Source organism: Meleagris gallopavo, chromosome 23 (genome assembly GCF_905368555.1).
Source record: "Meleagris gallopavo chromosome 23, MGAL_WU_HG_1.1, whole genome shotgun sequence".
In the NCBI taxonomy this organism is placed as follows: Eukaryota; Metazoa; Chordata; class Aves; order Galliformes; family Phasianidae; genus Meleagris; species Meleagris gallopavo.
This window is the reverse complement of record NC_139426.1, coordinates 5,648,060-5,665,849: the sequence shown is the minus strand read 5'-3', so window position 1 is coordinate 5,665,849 and position 17,790 is coordinate 5,648,060. Positions and strand designations below refer to the sequence as shown.

Sequence of the window (17,790 nt, the reverse complement as noted above, 5' to 3'; positions counted from 1 at the left end):
GTAGATGCCTTCCCTGTCCAAATACAGCCCATTACTGTTGGAATGAATAAAGAGGAAGGAATCCCTCTGGATACCTGACAAACTAAGTGCCTTTGGACTGCACTGCCTTTTTCCATATTACCATTATACTACCAAAGAACTTGGTTTGTACTGAACAGTAACCTTATATAAAATGTTAAAGCCACAAACAACTTGGAGATGTGGTGTTCTCGCACTTTTTGCATGAAGAAAGCAGGCAGGTGCTGTGCTGGCTGTTTTACCAAATTTTCTGTCCAACAAGCTTAGCTCACATTCCGTGTACCATTTCTTCTACCCCTGTATGCATGGGGCTGATATTAAGACCTTCTTCCATCTCCTCTGACAGAGACAGGATAACAGTGTTTTCCCTTGTCTGCTGTCTGCTAAGGGTGAGTCCTTGCAGCACAGACACATTCCGCTGTGCTTCTAACACCATTTGTGTGAAGGTTTCCCTGTGGCAAGTGGAGACCAAGGTGGTACAGACCTTCATAGGAACTGACACATCCCAGCCTTGTCCTAGAGAAGACGTGAAAAGGTGATGGAAGCTCCACATGCAAAATAAAAACGCTTCTTCGCTAAAAGAACAGTTGATTTGGACAGAATTGAGCCTGTTTCAACTGGAGTAAAACTTGATATTTATTGAAGACTACTTGGGACAGTCACAGTGGACAGATGCTACATAAGGCCTCACTCACGCATGGTATCAGACCATTGCTCTAGTGGAGCATACAGCAGATCCCTGGTTAGCACTACCAGTGTGCAATGGAGATGTCCTGTTTAAGGCAAGAACTGGATTTGTACAAAGAGCCAACCGCAGTCAGCTGTATCCTACCCCCAGGGATTCACTGTCATGAAACCTCTACTCACTCTCACACATGAGTGTACATGGGAACAGGCTCTGGCTCCACATTCCAAGTCAGTTCTATATACACTGGTAAGAGCACTTGAAATAAAGAGGCAGCAGCTGCTCTACATTCATCCAGAAGGCCAGCTGAGGAGACTGGGCTATCAAGGTATGGTTGGTGAGAGATCTTACTCTGCTGGAAGATCAGATGAGGCTTGAAGAAAAGGAAGAGTTGAAATCAGGTGCCTTTGTGGGCTCGTTCTTCTACATAAAGCTGCATCTGGAGGACAGAAACAAGTGTCAGTTTCTGCTTGATAGCCAGATGGAGAACAGTTTAAAGAGTTAGGAAACCTTGTTAATGAGGGAAGGTACAGTTTTAACACGAGAAGCCTTCACACTACGTGTAGTTTCAGCCACCTCTCAAGCCAGAATGCTCTGCTCACCTTTAAGATGTCAGAAGTCATAGTTTTCAGCGGGATAAGCCGGGGGTCGTGCATGTGCACATCTTGTTCATCAGCGAGAATCCATGGGAAATCCTAGGGCAGGAATACAAGGAGCTTTATGTACAGAGAGGTGAGCAGCCCCAGAAGGTGAGCTCACTTTCTCAGTGCTAGGTCAGCACTTAGAGTACGTGAAGTGACGGGGATGGCACTGTGCAGGAAGTACTGGCACAGTCTAATTCAGGCATCAAAGCAGCTACTGCCTGCAGCTGGTGTGTGGTAGATGTGCTCAGTCACCTCACCAGTGCAAACTGTAACACATTCAAAGCAAAGTCATGAACTGCATCATGTAAAAGCAATCTAGCACCCCTTAACCTCACTGAATCCAAAATTCTTCAACTCCATTCTTTGCAGCTTGCTTGTGAAAAGGCAGCCAAAGATACCACTTACCTTTATCACCTGGATCTTCTCCATGTTGCGTGTAGCAGCCTCTCGTGTGTGAACCAGAACTGTGAAGGTGCAGCCTGTAAGGGAAAGGATAGGCTGCAGATCAGGGGACAACCAGAGGCTCAGACACTGCCTGGAATCATCTCCCATGAAACAAATCCATGTCACTGGGCTGTTTGCACCTGCTCACCTGGGGGATTGTTGTCCAGCACAGCATCACACACACTTATCTTCAGGATGAAGGCACGCAGTAACTGCTCCACGTGGGACAGCAAGGACTCTGAACTGTTGAGACAGCAGATGTTAGTGGCACAAAGCAAAGTACCGGGGCCTGGAGCATCTTCCAGAACATCTCTAAGGACACGGGGGTTGGATGCTGTGAGAAAGCGTGGGAATTACCTAATGGAAAGGAGGGGTGGCTGGGTGATTTCGAAGACAAATCTCTCCACTGGGTGGTGCTCTTTATCCAGGATTACAACTACAACTTTCTCCACGTCATTCTGGAAGAATAACTGCAGTTAGAGAAGGCCCTTCCTTAAAACAAGCTGTCTTCTGCCCCCAGTGTGCTTCACTTCTGGTAGAGTATGTTTATCTGCTGTGGAGCAGTGCTAGCAGTTACCAAACCTTGAGCCCTGTCCTACTTCCAGGTTCTACATGCATTATGATGTCTGCAGAGAGAAGAGAATGCAGGATGTGGGATGCCAGCAAGGTTTGCAACGTGTCATGTGGTCACGCTTTTCTCTCACAGAAGATTGTGTTCAAACCACCTTTGCTTTCTGGCTTACAGCACAGCACTCTTAACAGTTCTCCTGCCAGATGGACGCCTCAACTCAACGTTCTGCTTTTGAATACATTTAAGTTCACGTGTAGGATGAGCTTATTGAAAATACAGAGATTGATCCTCATGTTTATGCATTAGAAGCAACTGAATGCCAGTGTTCAGCAGCATGCCTTGACTGTAAGGAAGAATTAAGAATGGTTTGATTCTTGATTAGTAACTTTAAAGGCAAGTATATCATGTATGGTAAATACACAAATAAACATTTTGAGATGAGAGCAGTATTTACATTCTTTTATTTTCTATCTAAATCACTTGCAGTACATTTGCCCAGCACGGGTCCACGGTAAGATCATACCTTCTCAAGCAGTGGCTTTACACAGTGCAGCGTGTCCTGGATGTACTGATTGAGCTCTGGGTGGCAGGACATCTGTAGGAGAGAGAGCAAACAGAGCTGTGTTCTGATGCCAACCAGGACAACGCTAAGAAGGAAGATCTAAAGACAAGATCTCATTTCCTAGGGAGCCTGCCTTTGTGTTACATCCCTGCACACAGCAGGGAAAGCATTCTGTTACTGTCAGCCACAGTCTGCTTGTGCTGTGAGTACTGCACCTTCATGAAGGTCTCCTACCTGGACGGGTACGTTGTATTTTTTCCTCTTCTGAAAGATCCCAATAGGGTAAACTTCTCTAACGTATAAGATGAGATGAACGGCCACTTCTAGAAATTCTGAAAGAACATCTGCAACAACTGAAAAACAGAAGTAAAGGATGCTGAAGGTTGCAGAGCAATACCATATTCACAGGACATTTTTAAAGACACCAGCACACATCTTGTCTCCTTCCTAGCTGTAGGAAGTTTAGGGCTGGAGCATCCTGCAAGCATCTAGTTCTCAGTGTAGCACAAACACATTACCTTGCCCAAAATTAAGGTCCTGTCGTGTGAGCGTGGTCATCTTGCCCAGAACCTGAAAAGCATCACAAGAAGAATGTTTACCCTCTGGCTTTTATGGTCTTAACACAGCTCAGGGATCGCTTCACCTCCCTAATGCCACCAAGCTGCCCTCTGAGCTCAGTGACAAGCACACGTTCACAAACCCAAGGGGCTCACTGTGACAGATTCAAGCACGTGATCAAAAATCACCAGTAGTGCAAAAAATGAAGACAGCATCCTTTTGTGTTCTGTCTCACCCCTCACATTGTGAGCTTCTCTTCTCATTCAGGGTAGGATTTACACTTCCCACTGACTCCACATCCCACATACTCCCCTGCTGCCCGAGTCTCCTCGCAAACCCCACACAACCACATAATTCACCTAACGTGGAATCTGTCCTGCAGGAATTTGTGACAAGGGCAGCACATTTGGTGGCCAAATGGAGCACTGTGTATCAAAGAATCGAGCAGCTGCAGCTCAGCATCCCAACAGGTCGGTATCTCGTGTGTATTTTAGGCTGCAACATACAGAACTGCTGACTGCAAATTTCAATGTTTCGTTATTTTTATCCTCTGTGTGTGCGTGCAGGCTACCACTAATGTGTTCTTAAATGCCTCCAGGTCCACCAGGAACACAGATGCCTTACACAGAGCTCCCAAGCCCTGCTCACTCCTATCAGCTGTTTAGCTGCCAAGCTGCTCCAGCTGCAACGTGGTTTTCGGATCTCTATTGAATCACTTCACAAAATAGGGAGGTAACAGCTTCTACCTTTCTTTAAGCAAAATCTTAGAAGCATTAAGGCTGGAAAAGAGCTCCGTGATCATCCAGTCCAACCCAACCCACCGTGCCCACATCCCTCAGTGCCTCATCTCGCTGAACACCTCCATGGACGGTGACCCCACCGCTCCCCGTGCGGCTGTGCCAGCACATCCCTGCTCCTCCCGAGCACAAACCTTCCCTAACATCCACCCTGCACCTCCCGTGCTGCAATTTAAGGCCGCACTCTCTGGCTCATCATCGCTGCGACCCGGAGCAGAGCAGAGCAGAGCCGAGCCCAGCTCTCCGCAGCCTCCAGCCGGAGCTGAGCACGGAGGAACGGCCCCGCTATGCCGACACAGGCCGGGCTGCCCCCAACCACCTTCCCCCCGGGCACACCGCCGCCTCACGTTCAGCACAGCCCGCACGCCGCGCCCCTCCACGCCCCCATCTCGCCGCTCTCAGCCGCACACCGCCGTTACCGCTCCCGTACCGCAGCTCCCCGGCCCGGCGCTGCTGGCGGCGCACGCGTGTGACGTCACTTGGGACGTAGCGCCCCCTTGCGGCGGGAGGACCGCGCCCTGCCGTTGCCGCGCGGTTCGCTGCCCGCTTTCCCCGCGGGGTCCCGGCTGCGGCCGCGGTGCCTCCGCCGCGGGGGTTGCGGGGTCACCCCGCCTTTGTCCCCGCCTTTGTCGGCTTTCCCTCTCAATTTCCCCCTCCCCGCACGATGCCCCGGGCACAGCCGCGCACTCCCGCAGCGCTCCGCGCGTCCCCGCCCCGGGCACCCCGCGCCCCTCCCACCGCCCCGCAGCCCGCGGGGTCCCGGCGTCCCCGCTCCGGCCGCGCATTCCCCCACTGCCTCCGCGCGTCTGTTCTCATCATCATCCTCCTCCTCCTCCTTGTCCTCCTCCTCCTCGGTCCGCACACCCGTACCCCGGCACAGCCCTGCCCTGCTCTGCCCACCGGCAGCCGAGCACAGGTAAGCACCGGGGGGCCGCTCCGCCGAGCCGCTTTCCCTTTGCTTCTTAGGTACGGGGGCACTTTCACCGGGAGAAGACAAAGGCTGCGGGGATCCCGGCACCGCCGGCTTTGGGAAGCGATGGGGATGGGGGCAGCGTGGTCCTCGAGCCACCCCCGCTGTCACCGTGCTGGCGGAGCAGCCCCGCTCTGCGGCTCCCCCGAGTCCGGGCTGCGGCGGGCGGTGGGTGCTGAGCGCTGCCCTGCCGGGCGGCTCTTCCCCTCTCGGCTCCGGACAGAGGCGCGGTTCCCCTCGCCGGGAGCCGCCGAGCGCCCGCACCGCTGCGTGAAGCGGCCGAACGGAGCTGTTCCCTCCGTGGCGTTGTGTGTTCGCGTTCCCCCGAGTGCCCGCGGGTCGTTCTCTGCGTTTCTTGCCAAAAGTGAGATCTTGGTTGTGAATTAAATCAATTTGGCATCGCTTAACGGCTCGTTGCGACCGGCAATTCATCATATGGGGTTTAAGTGACGTTTATCCGATTCACACCTGGAGCCGGCCGTCAGCCTCAGTGGAAACGGTTCTGTGTTTCTATCTCCTGTCTTTTGCAGAAGGAGACGTTCGTCCCACGCGTTCGGGTTCAGAGTGAGAATGACATAGAGAGGAGGAAGGCAGAGAGCGCAGCCCGGCGCTGTGCTGCTCGGGGACGCATCGCGGTGGGGACGGGGCCAAATCTCAGAATAACGGACTCATTCGGGCAGGAAAAAAGCTCTGAGATCAACTCCAACCCCAACCCATCCACGCTGTGCCCTTTCCTTGAACACCTCCCCGTGTCAGTGCCTCCGTGTGCCCCTCTTTCCCCGTCCCACCGGCGGTGCTTTCCTCTGGCTGAGCGATGAGCTCTGCTATTGATCGCGTTTCATTTGTCACCGGGCATTGTGAGGGAAGCCGGAGAGTCCCCTCCGCTGCGCTGACAGCAAGCGACTATATCTCAGATGCTAATCTCAGACTCATTGCTATTTTAATCTCATTATCGGGGAGGGGAGGCTCTGTTTGATAGCGGGTCGCCTGTGATGGCTGTGTCAGCCGCTCCGAGAGGTCCCGGAGGGGAGCAGAGCAGAGGGTACTGCATATTCATTCATTCCACTTCAAAACAGCGGCTCTGTCCCCTGGGCTGCGCTCCCTGCTCCAAGGGATGCACTCTGTGGGTAGGCACCAGGGAAACGGGGCACAGCTGTGCTTGGGCTGGGATCACCTGGGCAGCAAATCCCAGTCCCAGCCCTTAACTAATGGGGAATGAGGCGCATTTGGAGTGAATGCACTTTCTGAATGCAGGTTGCCTCGGGGAGGTACCTACAGCTGCTGCTGAACCCTCTGCAAGCTTCAGTCTATGATGTCCTGTCTTGTGTTTAAGCTGGATGGGGCTCTGAGCACTGATGGGGCTGTGGGTGTCTCTGTTCATTGCGGGGGGTTGGACCTTTAAGGCTCCCTTCCAACCCAAACCATTCTATGATTTTTGTGCTGCCATTTGCAATCAGTGCATGGAGCAAACGTGACTGTGGTCCTCCAACAGCAGAGAGCTGTTTGGTGATGGCAGAAAGAGAAAGCAACAAGCAAAAGGAAAAAAAAAAAACAGATGTTTCAAAGGGTGGTGTTGTGGGATTCATCCAGCCTGAATATCTGCAGAAGGAACACAGCTCCCAGTCAGGATGGATGAAGAAGATACGAAGTCAGATGAATCTGAGAGGTAGGTTGGGAGGAGAGGTGACAATGGATGCAGGCAACCTGCAAAAAGAGGACAGCTTTGACCCAAAAGAGCAGTGAGCTGCAGGCTTGGCTGCTCTGTCGTCTCTTTATAAAGTTATCCTTTATAAAGTGAGCGTGCAAGAAGTGTGGGAGATGAGCAAAGTGATATTATGTGTGCCTAGGGGAGGAAAAGAAAAGGGTGCATTCAAAATTTCCCATCTGCTTTCCAGTAGATCCTGGAAAGCTGGGGGGGACCCCTTTGAAATGGGAGGGTCTTCTCTTGGCAGACTGTGTATGAAGCTTCCCAGCATTTGCCTCCAGAAACAGAAAACCAGATGGAATGAGACCCAGCAGGGAAGGGAAATCTCATTTATCTGTACAATGCTATCCTCCTGGCTCCAGCCAGCTCTCTGCACGTCGGCTACCATGGAACCTACCCTGGCCATTCTGCTCCAGGCCTTCCCAAGCCAATCCATCACCCAATGGCTCCTTATTTGCAGGGAGCCTGGCACACGAAGCTGGGTTTATTGTCCATCATCTGTGCCACTCATGCACATACACACAGCACTCATGTAGCTGAGCACACGCTTTGTCTGTTGCTGCAGCCTGGGGTTGTCTGGAATCCAGGAAATCTTTATGCACTGCTGCCAAAGGCTGAGCTTATGAGAGCCAAGGAGAAGTGTGTCCCAGATTACATGCTTGGGTCTGGCTTGGTTCAGCTCTTGAGCGTAAAAACTGCATCATCTGTGGTCTGGAGTGATAAAGGAACTTGATATTCTGCATTTCTGGGTTGAAGTGTTCTGTTCCTCTCTGCTGTGTCACGAAGAACATGGGTGACAACTTAAAGCCAAGGCTATCATGTATCATGGCTTCAGTCAGATGTGTGAATGAACCAGTGCAGCAGTGGCAGCACGAGAGCCTTTTTTTCCACACCAGGGTGACAGAGCTGCATTTACAGGGAGAAAAGAACCATGAGTTTCTGTGTACCCATTCAGTCCACGTCTGCCTTGCAGGATTACAAGCTGAGAGCAGAGCAATAGTAATAATATGTGAGTCCAGAGAAAGAGACTGCCCAGGGGGATGTTCCCCAAGATGCCAAACAACAAAATTTCTCTCACAGGGTTCTGACCATCCGCTGCTAACCCAAAATAGATCAGAAGCGTTGGCTGAGAGACAGCTCTGCAACGCTTTTGTCAGCCCTGAGCTCGCACCCCAGGTAGCTCCAAGGCCTTATCTTTGCTTTACACATTTTCTCGTCAATAGGCAGATTTGCTACCTTGAGAAGTAGGTGGCTGATAATCTTGGGGGTGCACAAAGGAAGCACAAAGTGTTGGCTGAAGTAACGAGGACACAGATCTGGTGCTGGGGAGAGCTGCAGGAGCTTGGTGAGTGTTTCCTTTATTGAAGTACCGTCCTTAGAAGAGGATCAATTTTGGACTTGATACAACATACACGTTTATTTCTGACATAGGAAATTCTGCCCTGGGTAAAACATCTTTTGCAGAACAGGTGCATCAACAGTGAGAATGCTGCTGTGCTCTGCATCCTCACGCCCTGGGCTGGCTGCTGTTGTGGACTGGGGTCCTGAGAGGACTTGGATGCTGAGGAGCAGCATCACAGCATCGAGCTGTTCTTTGGCTCCTGCTGGAGAGCAGAATTGTGGCTAATGTGTCTGTCAGGTTCGTTATCAAAAGGCTGCCTTCCATTCTCTTTGCACTTTTTCTCTCCTCCTGCCGTTTTGCCTATAGATGAAAAGGTAAGATGCTGTCTGCAGCTCTCTGGGTTGTTCTGTGATGCCTTGATCCGGCTGGTCTGTGCCGGTTCTTACAGAGAAAATCCCTCAAAAAGACAAAGGCTGCGGATGCAGGGTTTGGGTTTTGCTTGGCTGCTATTTGTTACATTGGTGAGAAGCAGGAACTTGAGGTGCTTTGATAATATATTTAGCTGTCAGTCTGGTTTTCCTTTGTGCTAGGTAGCTGTCAATAAAATGCTATTCCATAGCACTACGCCTGCAGGAAATGAGCAGCTCCCAGATCAGCCCTCACCTCACACTTTGTTGGCTTTGTGGCCAGTGGAAGGACCTCATTTTCACACCCCACGTGGAAGGAAAGCCCTCTGTGCTGCCTGCTTCTCTCCAGAGGAGATACAGACCGAAAGTTTGCTCCCAGTCTCTAAGCAATAGCAGAGATGCATCTTGCAAAGGCAGAATCTGCTGATGTGTAGTTGAGCAGAATTACCTGCTTCCCTTCACAGGTGACATGGAGCAGCAGAGCACCTGGAGGAAGGGGCACAAGCCATTGCAATTAGGCAACAGAGTGGATCACTTGGTGAACAGAACGATGGCCATTAGTGGCAACCGAGGCCTGGGGTGCAGGAGAGGTTGGTGGAGGGGGTTGAGCCGCCCAGACTGAGAGGAACACTCCAAGAAAGCTACCCGGAAGTTTTCTTTAGAAAGGACAGGCAAAGAAAAACTAAATTAGAGAAGTCTCTAACCAGTGCAATGTCCCAAAGCCACATCTCGTAACACAAACACAGGGATGAAAAAAGACCTGTGAAAATCCTCCACTGAAGCAGAATGGATGAGAATGCTCTGCAGCCGCTTACTGAGAGTTCTTTGGACTTAGATTGCCCTCCCTGTGCAGGTGTCACTTGGTGGGACGAGGTGAAGTGACTTTGCAGGCTCAGGGAGAGCAGTGGAATGAGCCATAGGGCGTTCAGCTTGCCTTCCTGCCCCTTGACCAGCATCCCCTGCTCTGCTGACAGCAGCAGATTTGTTTTTCTGCTACACTGCAGAGACGCAGCCCAACCCATCCCGTATTTTCTCTTTCCTTGCCCACTTTCAGGCGGTGTGTGCATCCATGCCTTGAGCTGCTCAGGGCTCTTGCTGTTGCTGGTCCTGCGAAGCCACCATCTGCCTCCGGTTCTGTTCGTCTTGACGTCTTCATTGCAAGGAAACCAGCTGTGTTGGGGCCGCTGCCAGGCAGGCTGAGGATGCCAACGTGGCAGCCGAGTGCCCCAGCCGACAGCTGGTGCTGTGCAGCCCTCAGATGGCAGGCAGTGAGTGGGAGGGCAGGGGGCTGCTCAGCCATCAAAGGGAAGTGTCCTGCTGATTGATGGCCCTCATTTGCACATGAAACTGGGACCTCTTATCCCTGCAGGCCCTGCACGTGGGTCTCAGCTGCTGTAAGCCCGGCTGGCACAGGAGATAACCAAGGACGGAAAAAACTCTCATCCAACTCTTTTTGGATGACATCTGGACATCTCAAGTGTCTGAGTTGAATTTTGGTTGCCCTTACGGTTCCTACAAGTTGGTTGCTTCATTTGTGTTGTCGCTCTTGATTTGAATTGCAGGTGACACAGAGGCCCCAGGATTATGGCAGCTTCCTCCACCTTCTTCCCTCCGTCTCTTTTCCTGTGTGTGCTGCTTCTTTCTGACATCGCCTTTGCCATCTCCTTGGACACTGACATGAAGCTCAAAAATGAGAACAACAACCACTTTCAAAACCAAGAGATGTGGCTTCAGCATCCCAGGAGTGGGCACCAGCACAAGCATGGCTTGGCCAAGAAAGGCAGGGTCCTTGCCCTGCCTGCTAGAGGGCAACCGGCTGGGGAAGAGGCCTTCAGAGTGGGCAGTGGAGCTCCAGCCATGGAGGAGCTGGTGCCACTTGGCCAGCCAGCAGCACTGAAACAGGATAAGGATAAGGATGTGTTCCTGGGCTTTGAGCTCCCAGAGAATCAGTCCCCTGGGTCTGAGAGAGGAAAGAAGCAGAACCGAGAGCAGCGACGGCACAGCCGCAGGGACAGGCTGAAACACCACAGAGGTATGAGGGGACCAAGGGGAAATGGGATCAGACTAAAAGAGGGGGCAATTAGATTGGATAGAAGGAAGAAGTTTTTTGCAGTGAGGGCAGTGAGGCACTGCACAGACTGCCCAGAGAGGTGATGCAGGCACCCACGGTCAGGGAATGGGGCTCTGATGGAGCTGTGGGTGTCCCTGCTCAGTGCAGGGGTTGGACCTGATGGCCTTCTAGGGTCCCTTCCAACTCCAACCATTCTACCTTCAAGGGAGGCTGAGGCTGTTGGCTCACTTGTAATGAGGGCAAGAAGATGTAGCTGTGGTTGAGTGTGCGGAGAACGTGGGGTGTGTGCCTGCTCTGGGGAGAAATCTGCCAAACAAAAGAGGCACAAGAAAAAAGGCAACTCCAGAACTGTAGGCTTATACTGCTGGCTGCAATTTTCTGAAATTGACCTCGTTTGCCTTATAGGGGAGAGCTCTGGAAGTGCCTAGGACTAGAGGGGTTGGTTTGGGGTGGCCTGCTTTGTTGTTGCTTTTTTTTATTTTATTTATTTATTTATTTATTTATTTAAGCAAATAGTTCAATTTAGGATGAAAAAAGACCAAGCCATGCTCAATCTCTCCACTGACTTCAAAACATGACAAGAACTGGAAATAATAATTAGAAAAGTCTACTTAGCTTGAAGATCAGTTTCTTCTCATCACAACTTGTATTCTTCTAAGTTGATGGCAAACTATGACAAATGTAGCTTTTCCACATGTGAGATTGCATAATTACTTTACAGCATTGTTAGAAATGTTGCTAAAAGTTTTTGACTGGACTGCTTCCCTTCGCAGGTCAACTTGTGGGGGTCTCTGCGGTACGGTGTCCTCACAGCAGTAAATCTTTAGTGCTCTTAAAGCCAGGCAGTCCGTGCCCATCTGCACCATTTGACAAGTTGGGTGTCAGTCTCCCTGCCTTCCAGCTATCACTCCTCCCTGCATCAGTAAGAAGAGCTCTGTTGTTTTCTCAGGGGACTGACTGAACAACTTGCATTAAGCAATATAGAAAGAGCGTGCAACAAAGCTGGCTTGAAGCCTTAATTGCAGACTGCAAAACAGGCCCAGTACCTTTGGCTTAACCTAAGGTCTACGTTGAAATTAATTCTTTGCAAAAGCATGGATCAAGCTGTGAAGTTTTTGGTTGGTTTTTTTTTTTCATTTTAAGTTAAGGAGGTTCTAACTTGAGCTAGATAGAAATTGCCCACTCTTAAAATGAGGTAAGGATGTGTTTCAGGAATTTGCAGCAGCTTTAAAAATGGCTTAAAGGATGCATTTTGTATTCCCAAGACCAGCCAAAAAGAATTGGCTTGCTACGTCTATAGCTCCAAGAAATCTTGGAGATTTGCATTTCCTTTAGGAGGAAATCCATTGATTCTTAAGCATGAGAAATACAGAACTGCACCTTCTTGAAGATGCTGTGATGTCAGTGTGTAAGAATCAAGGTGCAGACAGTTTGGGACTGACTGACACCGGTCTCAACAGCAGCTCAGGGTGGTAGAAAATAAGGCAGTGGCTGGTTGGAAGCAAAGATTCCTTTAATTCACATTTTTCCATGGCGTGCAGAGAGGAAAGGGATGACAAAGCTCATGCTGTGCACCTGTTGTCCTCTGCAGGGAAGGCTGCTGTTGGGCCAAGCTCCCTGTACAAGAAACCTGAAAGCTTCGAGCAACAGTTTCAAAACCTCCAGGCAGAGGAAGCGACCAGCCCGACCCCCACCGTGCTTCCCGTCACTGCCCTGGATCTGGTCGTTTCCACAGAAGAGCCTCCCGTTCTTCCAGCCACATCGCCGCGGTCACAGGTAAAGAGACCACTGGTAACTGCACTGTACCTCTGATACAGACAGCAATCTCCTGCAGCTAAGGTCCAGTTTCTTCTTTTTCAGTTAGAGGTAAGTGCTTGCCTACCACCAAAGCCCTTCCTCAGGAGCAGCTCTCTATCTTGCAGACACCCCAAAAGCTGCTCCTTTAGTCCCTTCTCTTCCCTGCCCTCCTTCTCCCTTAGCTAGCCATCTCCGTTCGGCTTCCAGGAGCAGAGATGCAGCAGTAGCTCTTGGCTGGAGAGGCAGCATGTTCTAATGCTCCTTGCTGGCCTTCCTGCCCCACAAGGAAACAGTGAAAGCTTCCCTCTTGATTTCAGCTGGGACAAGAGAAAGGTTTTCCATTCTAAACATGAGATGCTAAGAATCCCCAGTGGACAAGGTGGGGGTGTGTGTGGGGTAGGAATTATAAAGCCTTAAGGTCTGAAAGCATGAGGAAAATTGACAAATGCTTCAGTGTCACTATAGAAGTATAATCCATTGTCTTTTGGTATCTTGTGGTTTGCAGGCCCGCCTCAGGCAAGATGGGGATGTGATGCCCACCCTAGATATGGCACTCTTTGACTGGACAGATTATGAGGACCTCAAACCAGAAATGTGGCCGTCAGCTAAAAAGAAAGGTGCTAAACTCACACTGTTGAGCTCACCATCTTCTTTCCTAAAAGTCATCCTGTAAGTCTTGGCCTATGGTTAGTGTTGGCAGACGTGCTGAGGGATAAGAGGCCATTGTAGTGGGGAAAGAGAGAAAAAGCTGATTGTATTTATGCTCTGTTTCAACACACTTCTCATTTTGGATGGATAGTTTGAGAGGAAAGGAAAAATGATTAGGTGGAGGGTTGAGAAGTAGAAAGGAGACTGAACTATAAGGGTTTAGAACTCAAACTCGTGAAGTTTGAGGCTTTTTTTCACCTTAGTCTCCAAAATATATACTGCAGTGTGATATTTTCTACCAGCATCAATTCTTTTCCATAGAGAAACGCCGCAGTAAGAGCTCCAGTGGTGGAAATGAAACCTCATCAGCAGAAGGGGAGCCGTGTGACCACCACCTTGACTGCCTCCCAGGTCAGGATCAGCCTGATAACCAATCTCATGTTTGAGAAATGGCTGAAGACCAGCCCAAGTTCCACTCTAAGTATCCTAATTTTAATGCTGTTCAATAATGGGGTGCAGAGGGCAGTTCAAAGGTAACATCTGTAACACTGAGCTGTCGCAGTTCTAGCAGGGGACAAATCAGCCATGCTCACCCATGCTCTTATGTTGCAGGCTCTTGCTGTGACTTGCGTGAGCACCTCTGCAAACCACACAACCGAGGCCTCAACAACAAATGTTACGATGACTGTATGTGCACAGAAGGTGAGCAGCTCCTCGCTCCCCTGCTTCCTGCTGTCTCAGTAGTTGGCTGAGTTGACTGGGCAGTGTTTGCAGACAGCCCTGCTGTTCTTAGCCATTCCTTGACACCGACTCGTGATGTGACCAATGAGTCATCTGGGATATCTTGTTTTCTCTCTTGATATCTATCTAACAGAAGAAGCCACAGAAAATAAACAACTCAGTGGTGCTTTGAAGTCCCACACGCTGTATGTGACACTGTATTACTACCCTTGCTTCACATTACTTTATGCCTCGTATGGCTTTTCTGAGTTAATTTCAAATGAATATGTAGCAATTCAGTAGGTGTGGGCAGGACTCAGACTTCTGTTTCTTAAAACTATTTCTGGAGAATCTACAACAGCCCTCAATAGGCAGTTACATCATGAAGATGTTGAAAAGCACTCTTCCAGTCTGAACACGTTCAGGATCAGCTCCAGGCACTGGGTCTTGTTTGCCAGAATAAAACTGCCTGCCAGGTTGGGTGACCTGTGTTTAAGGACTCTGGTGGCTCTGACCAGGTCATACACCTACTGCACCCAGTTAACTGAGTGTTTTCCTGGATTTGTAATGTTAAATGATAGCTCTCACCTTGGGTGTGTCATGGAATACTTGGAGGCCTTCATCAGTGAGGATGTTGTGATAGATTAACCCAGAAAAAAGTCTTTCTGCAAGCCTAATGAACTCTGCCTCTGGCCCTACTTTACGTTTAAGCTAGTTGTGTGTTGATGCCAAATATGCATCCTCTAAAGAGATCCCCAGAGGTATATGGTCCAGATAAGATGTTTAGATAAGAACAGAGCTCTGATCTTGCGTGCTCTCTTCCTGGGAGGCCTAACTGCCCTGGGGGTGGCTGGTAATGAGGGGCAGAAACTCAGCTTCAAGGTAGCCTGGTCTCAACATAGCCCAGGGACACGCACTCCAAAATGCTGCTCAGTGACCTGTGACATTGGATGGGTCTCCTGTGTACAAGTACTCAAGGACAGCTTATGGGCTGTCTCATTATTGCAGCCATAAATCCTCAGCCTCCCCCACTGTGGGGGTGCTGGCACTGTTGCTATCTGTTGTCTGCTCTGGAAGTAAAAAGATTTTCAGTTTCGAGAACGATCAAATCAGTTCCTGCCAAGAACTGCTATAACCAGATCCTGGACTACTGAAAATCAAAACTTTCGTGTGCATTGCTTGCACTCCATCTGGCCACCTGCCTCAGTTGGAACAAAGTCAGACAGTAGAATCATAGAATGGCTTAAGTTGGAGGGAACATTAAAGACCATAGAGCTCCAACCCCCTGCTGTGGGCTGATTGCCCCCCACCAGCCCAGGCCACCCAGGCCCTATCTGGCCTTGGGCACCTCCAGGGGTGGGACAAGCACCATTGGGTAGGCATGACAAAGTAAATCAGTACCAGAAACTGATGAGTTAACCTGACCAGAGGCTCCCATTGCCTTCCCCTGCCATGGGAGACCATGTCCTGAAGGGTTTTATAACAAATAAAATCCTTTTTTTTTTTTTTTCCTCCCTCCAAGTATTCATCAATGCTATCTCTGATAGCTTCCTTCAGACCCTGCGTTTCTAGCATCCAAAATAAAGTGAAAGAGATGAGCAGTGAGCTTTGGATCAGACCTCCCAGTAACAGCACGTCAGTCTCTTCCCTCCTCTCTTGAAGCTTCAGAAAAACAAATAGCAAGGGGAGCTCCCCAGCCGTCGGTGCTGCACATTATGTCTGCAGTAATTTCCCGATGGAGAGATCACTTAGACAGTAATGGGAAGTAATAGGGGGAAACCAAGCAGGGCTTCCATAAAATCACTGGAAACAATTGGGATAATTCATTGGTATTTCAAAAAGCCAATGAAGCTTTCTGCCAGAGCCAATGAATCCCAGACCAGAACAGTGAGCCAAGCAGAATAGCAGGGCTCAGAAAGCAACGCGCCCTGCCCGTGCGAGGCATGTCTGCCACCTCCTTTGGCACAGCCCAGGCTTCCCAGTACTGGGACCAGCCCCACTGCTGCGGGTTCTGTCATGAGCTGAGGCTGGGAGCTGTGTTCAGCGTTTAATGAGACCTTACCCTCTCACCATGCCTGCTGTTTGCTGTTGTTTTTTTACAGGGCTACGCTGCTACGCCAAATTCCACCGGAACCGAAGGGTGACCCGAAGGAAAGGGCGCTGTGTGGAGCCTGAGTCGGCCAACGGAGAGCAGGGATCATTCATTAACGTTTAGGAGGGCGGGACTTTATCTCCTGCCTGGATGCTCAGTAGCTGGAGTCAAACTGCCTACACCTAGCAGTGAGGATTAGAGAAAAAGTCAAGCGAATGATTGAAGCTGCAGGCCAGGCTCCAATAGAACTGAGGCTGGCGTTAACTCTAGGGTGGTCTCAGCCTTTCCCAAACCAGGACTGCATTTCTCCTCCCTTCCCTCAGCACATTCCTGTCCTCTGGGTCCCCCTCTCCCAGTTAGTTGGAGACGATCGTGATTGCCAGTCTGATGGCAAGATAGGAAAGATCCTTCAGGTCAGGAGGCACAGGAGCTTAAGCTTTCCCTCTCAACAGTTGCTTGAGAAGAAAGGCAGACACTCCTTAGGGATCAAAGGTTCTTAGAGAACTGGAAGCTAATAGGGAGACAAAGAAGGGGAGACAAAGCAGAAGCTGCCTGGGTGAGGAGGGACCCCCTGACAGAGCTCTCCTTCCCCCCTCTGTTTACTGCTACAGACTGATACTCCCCAGCAGTTACATGCTACCACTTCCTACCTGTCTTCTTTGAAAGCATTCACTGCCACTCCTTCCCTTCTCTCCTGCTCCCATAGAATGACCTGGTTTCTGCAAGGATGTGGCAAGACATCCCTGCCTGCAGCTCTCACTCATTAGTTATCCTGCCAAGTCTGTTATTTTTAATGATTATTTTTAGGAGCTTTCTGGGGAAGTGATAGTTTTCCTAGTGAGCCAAAAACGAGGTTTTTGGTAACAGGAGATAGGGACAGGCTGTTCCACTGTAGTGAATCCTGTGACATGTTGCATGTGTGTTTCCACGATGTGTAAATAAAGCTATGATAGATACTCTTTGTGGAACCCTTCTGCTTCTTCAGCTGCACCTGAGGATGGGGCAGGAGCCAGGAGGGCTCAGAGGAGTAGAAATAGTAATCCTGGTGCTTTGGGCAGAATCCTCTTTACACTGCTTCCCTAGACCCTGCTGTGTTCCATTAGGACAGGCAGATCTCCATTTTGCACTGTTTCTGTCATAGTGTCACACTGTGTACTCACTCAGGTGCTTCCTGGCATAATGGTTTGTGTCTCTGATATGATGGCTGCCCAGTCATGACTACAGAGATACGCTGTGGATTCAGTAGTAGTTCTGACCCACGCGCACCTGTATTGCTGGGAGATGCACAGAACAATTTGGAAAGGAGGGTTTAGGCAAAGCCTGACGCTCATCTGGCCAGAGCTATTTTGATTTCTAATTACAGCACAACAATCTCAGCCCAAAAATTTGGAGTAAGGAATGGTGGCTTGGCTACAGCTCTATGCTGTGGCTGCAGGGATGCAGTTTGTTAACCCAGGGAGAGAAATGCAGCCCCTCCCTCAGCACAGATGCAGAACAGTAGGTGGTACTGCCAGTGCTATTGTCAGTGAAAGCATAAATGGAAAAAGGCTTTAATTGATCACAGTCAATTGCAGAGCTCTCAAATCCTGGTCTGTGTGACAGCAATAAGAACCACATGCACAGTCTTTTATCAAAGCCAAGTTTTGATATTGCGGTGCTTTCTGATATTGGAGCTGAGGTCTGTTAGGAACAGTGCAAGTAAAAGAAAGCTGGAAATTTGGCAAGGATCTTTATCCTTGGCGATGCAGGTATTCATTGC

The 17,790-nt window shown here is 50.0% G+C and overlaps 2 protein-coding genes across 5 annotated transcripts; one reads left to right on the top strand and one right to left on the bottom strand.

The window, feature by feature from the left end:
* Nucleotides 1–629: 629 nt before the first annotated feature.
* MAD2L2 (mitotic arrest deficient 2 like 2) lies at nucleotides 630–4,810 on the bottom strand. Of its 4 annotated transcripts, XR_014887841.1 has the most exons (10): nucleotides 4,690–4,713; nucleotides 3,443–3,494; nucleotides 3,159–3,277; nucleotides 2,886–2,957; nucleotides 2,149–2,249; nucleotides 1,940–2,034; nucleotides 1,753–1,826; nucleotides 1,306–1,398; nucleotides 886–1,142; nucleotides 630–791 (listed from the first exon to the last, which is right to left on the bottom strand). XR_014887841.1 is itself a non-coding variant. In XM_085242187.1 (9 exons), the coding sequence occupies exons 2-9, from the start codon at nucleotides 3,480–3,482 to the stop codon at nucleotides 1,101–1,103; spliced, it is 636 nt and encodes a 211-aa protein (XP_085098313.1). In that variant the 5' UTR covers nucleotides 3,483–3,494; nucleotides 4,710–4,810; the 3' UTR covers nucleotides 630–1,100. The 4 variants fall into 4 exon arrangements, 3 of the variants coding, with proteins under 3 accessions (XP_085098313.1, XP_085098312.1, XP_085098311.1); XM_085242187.1 differs by having other exon boundaries at nucleotides 630–1,142; nucleotides 4,710–4,810; XM_085242186.1 differs by having other exon boundaries at nucleotides 630–1,142; nucleotides 4,627–4,750.
* DRAXIN (dorsal inhibitory axon guidance protein) lies at nucleotides 4,804–16,987 on the top strand. The gene is made up of 7 exons (XM_085242184.1): nucleotides 4,804–5,195; nucleotides 10,266–10,735; nucleotides 12,366–12,550; nucleotides 13,077–13,188; nucleotides 13,541–13,630; nucleotides 13,832–13,921; nucleotides 16,042–16,987. Exons 2-7 carry the CDS (start codon nucleotides 10,288–10,290, stop codon nucleotides 16,152–16,154), a joined length of 1,038 nt encoding a protein of 345 aa, XP_085098310.1. The 5' UTR covers nucleotides 4,804–5,195; nucleotides 10,266–10,287; the 3' UTR covers nucleotides 16,155–16,987.
* The last annotated feature ends 803 nt before the right edge of the window (nucleotides 16,988–17,790 follow it).